Genomic DNA, 3,524 nt, shown 5'->3' with positions numbered 1-3,524 from the left:
AAAAAAAATAAAGTTGCATTCAATATGGTGGATCCAAGATGGCCAACCAGTTATTTAAGTCATAGTAAGTAGTTTTCAAATTGAGTAGGATCCGCAATCACACCACATCAATTACCTTGTGTATGAGATATTAAGCCGTTCTCGGACTTTCACCCACTCTGATAAGCTATTGCGCATTGTAGGCTTCATTACTTTTTTCTTGTTATTACGATCGAGGCAACCTGCTATTTACTATTCTTGGTACTGTATATCTCTTCAAGATAAGCCATTGCTCAGGAACAGTTTTGTCTATTAGAATGAAATTACATTCTATTATTTTGTATACTAACAATTAAACCCAGTGAATTTCCACCCATGTAATATAAAACGTTCAACTTATCAACCATATAGTCTATTGAAATATTGAAAAATTTGTATCCACTTCAAATGAGATTATTTATTCTATTACTTCAAATTATAAGTATGAGGTCTATGCTTTAATAAAAAGAGGAATATAGTGCTAAGAAATTCAAGGTTTCAACTAAGAGTTGAACTGGGGACTTGAAGCGTGATGTCTTGTAAAATAAAGGTGAAATAAGAAATAACATTCCTAATTTTTTTAAAAATGTCTCATAGCTTGTCTATGTTTTGCAAAGGAGAGTTGACAGTGTCTTCGGCCTTATGTCAAGTTAACTATGTCTTTGTCAACCACAATGTCTATGTATTATCATAGAGAAAGCATACGTGTTTTCATGTAGTATGATTATCCTATGCAACAATGTCTAGACAATTCTTGCAAAACTGAATTCAACAGTAAATAATCTCCATACTAACAATATTATGTCTTATATTTTCACCAGATGATGTCCAGATTAGCATGTGTAATGAAGTGAGGGTTGAAATTGATATCAAACTGTGTTGTGACTTTCGATTTGAAAAGTTGTTTCATGTTTAGTAAATGTCTGTGGTTTGTGGCTTGCCAGGTACACTGATGCAAGGTGCACTGCTGGACCACAGGACCACAGTTGGCCTGATTCTGGGCACAGGCAGCAATGCCTGCTATCTGGAGCGCGCAGACAGGGTGCATCACTGGGAGTCCAAGCGACATGGTGAGAAAGAGGTACCATATGGCCTACGCTCCCTATCTCTTCATTAAGTTGCCTTATACTTTCAAATTTCATCTGGTTATTGATTAATTGAACATCCTAGGCCCGTTTTCTAGGACACTTATTAAATCTTGTGAACATTAAATTTATAGATTCTATGGTTTATTAGATTTAATGAGTGTCCTAGAAACCTAAGTTTCCTAGGGCTTGAGTCTTATTTCATTTCCTAGGCCCAAATTCACCAAAAACGAAAAGTACGTTTGAGCGGCAGTTATTTCTAAGTAACAGATGATTGAATTGTTTTGTAGTAAGATTTTTGTTAATTTAGAATCATCTGGGTCTCAAACAAAGTTTTCGTTTTGGTGAATTCGGTCCTTAGTGTTTCTCGATTATCCGCAAAGTAGACCCACGCTAATCCACGAAAAGCAACCCACGCGTGGGATGTTTTGCAAACCATTGCTAGGCTTTTCCAGACATCTGTTTAATACATGCAATGAATAATTCATTGTCAGCTGATTATATGAATAATTCTTTAACAGTGGCTTGAAAACATCCACGGCGTGGTTGCTTTCGTGGATTAGCGTGGGTCTACTTTGCGGCGGTCCGCAAACGTAACTTAACGTAAGTAAAATCTTGATTAAAAATGATACATACTTTTAAATAACATCACATTATGATATTCGATATTATAAAATTACAAAGATGAAGAGAAAGAGGTACAATATTTATTTTCCCTATTGTATTCTTGAAATGTTTCATACCGCCATTATATAGTACCACTAGAATGTGTATTACGACCTTGGGCACTTGGAATGTCTGAATCTGAATAATCTGATATTTTAACTGTACATCATTTTTTTATTTTTCAATTGTACGATCAGTACTTATAAATAAAATTATATTGATGTTTTCACGAAGATTTGGTATGAGATGGTCCAAGCTTGAGTTGAAAGAAAGCTTTAATAGAGTAATAACTCATATTAGCTCCAAACTATTCACTTAATGGTAAATTAATGCGTACAATTCTCAACATAAAATTAAATTTTATTTTATTTTCAGATTGTTATCGATGTGGAATGGGGAGCGTTCGGTGACAATGGGGTTTTGAATTTTATTAAAACTGACTTTGACAGACAAGTCGATGACAATTCTCTTATAAAAAAATCCTTCATGTAAGTCAATCACTATTATATAATTTTTTAGTTACTAATCATTAGTAGAGATTGTCTTCAAGTTATTTCCAAAATGTTTGGTTATAATCAGGTCAGCCTGAAAAACTTGAATAATTACAGTCAAGCCAACAATAAAATGTTTAATTATTATTAACTTTAAGAAAAATACTTTTATATAAAAATAAGACTTTTAAGAGCAGTGGATGATCAAGAGCAGTTGAATTATCTATTTGAAATTTCTCCATTAAAACTTCGTCATTAGGATACTATTATTTCTCTACTCTCATTCTTTATTAATTTAACAACTCTTTAGTTATTTATGATATAAATAAAATTGATGTTATAATAACATTGGTTGATAAATTATAAGTATCCCTTGTGTTATTTCTCTTTCAAATTATAGGTAATGACACAGTCCAAAATAGGGTTAGAATTCACGTGTACAATTTCTATACAATTTTAGTCCAAAACGAACATGGAAACAATAAATTTTAAATTCAGATGGCTCAAATTAACTCAATCACCACTTGATACTTAAGAAAACGTAACATAAACAATCATAAGTGGATTCATAAGATCATTACTGTACTAGAAAACGAGAGTTAGTAGAATTAAAACAAAGATGCTTAGCTTCAGTTTTAGAACAGCAGTGGATGAGTTCATCAGCTTCCTCCCACAATTAAGATGAGGTGCGCCAATTTATTAGAGTAGTTCACTAATTTGGATATTCGAAATCGACCAATCTATGAATAAAATATCAATAAATCGAATCAAGGGTGTCATGATTAAAAAATGAATTAATTTTCCAGGTTTGAAAAGTATATAGGAGGAAAATACTTGGGAGAGATCGTTCGAGTGATCCTAGTCAAGCTTATTGAGGAGGAACTTCTCTTCGACGGAGATGTGCCCCCCAAACTCACGCACATCAATTCATTCCGAACGAGCTACGTATCTCTCATCGATCAGTAAGTGAAAAAGCACTTATTTTGATTATGTTTTCATAGAGAGAAGATAGCTTAAGAAGATTCTCATGGTCAAGGGCGTTTATGCCCTGAATTTCACTGTTATGCCAAGCCAATTGTCCACGTATTCTTTCTTGCGAATATGTGGCGCTTGTAGTCTCTCATACTTACCAAGATCTGTAGAAAGAAGAACCAAGGTCTGTAGTCTGTAGAACCTTTATCATACCTCTGTAATCATACTGTCATACGCTCATACACTCTCACCCGACCAAGACAGTTGTAATCGACAATAGTCGACAGTAATA

At 33.7% G+C, this 3,524-nt stretch overlaps 1 protein-coding gene across 2 annotated transcripts; it reads left to right on the top strand.

The window, feature by feature from the left end:
* The first annotated feature begins 939 nt into the window (after positions 1 to 939).
* Positions 940 to 3,241, top strand: LOC111062818 (hexokinase-4-like). 2 transcript variants are annotated; one of them, XM_039443746.1, is made up of 3 exons: positions 940 to 1,099; positions 2,145 to 2,257; positions 3,067 to 3,241. In XM_039443746.1, the coding sequence occupies exons 1-3, from the start codon at positions 971 to 973 to the stop codon at positions 3,224 to 3,226; spliced, it is 402 nt and encodes a 133-aa protein (XP_039299680.1). In that variant the 5' UTR covers positions 940 to 970; the 3' UTR covers positions 3,227 to 3,241. The 2 variants fall into 2 exon arrangements, with proteins under 2 accessions (XP_039299680.1, XP_039299681.1); XM_039443747.1 differs by having other exon boundaries at positions 960 to 1,088.
* The last annotated feature ends 283 nt before the right edge of the window (positions 3,242 to 3,524 follow it).

This window comes from Nilaparvata lugens, unplaced genomic scaffold, assembly GCF_014356525.2.
Source record: "Nilaparvata lugens isolate BPH unplaced genomic scaffold, ASM1435652v1 scaffold10926, whole genome shotgun sequence".
NCBI classification, from domain to species: domain Eukaryota; kingdom Metazoa; phylum Arthropoda; class Insecta; order Hemiptera; family Delphacidae; genus Nilaparvata; species Nilaparvata lugens.
Note: the sequence above shows the minus strand (reverse complement) of the source record. Positions and strands in the feature narration are given on the sequence as shown.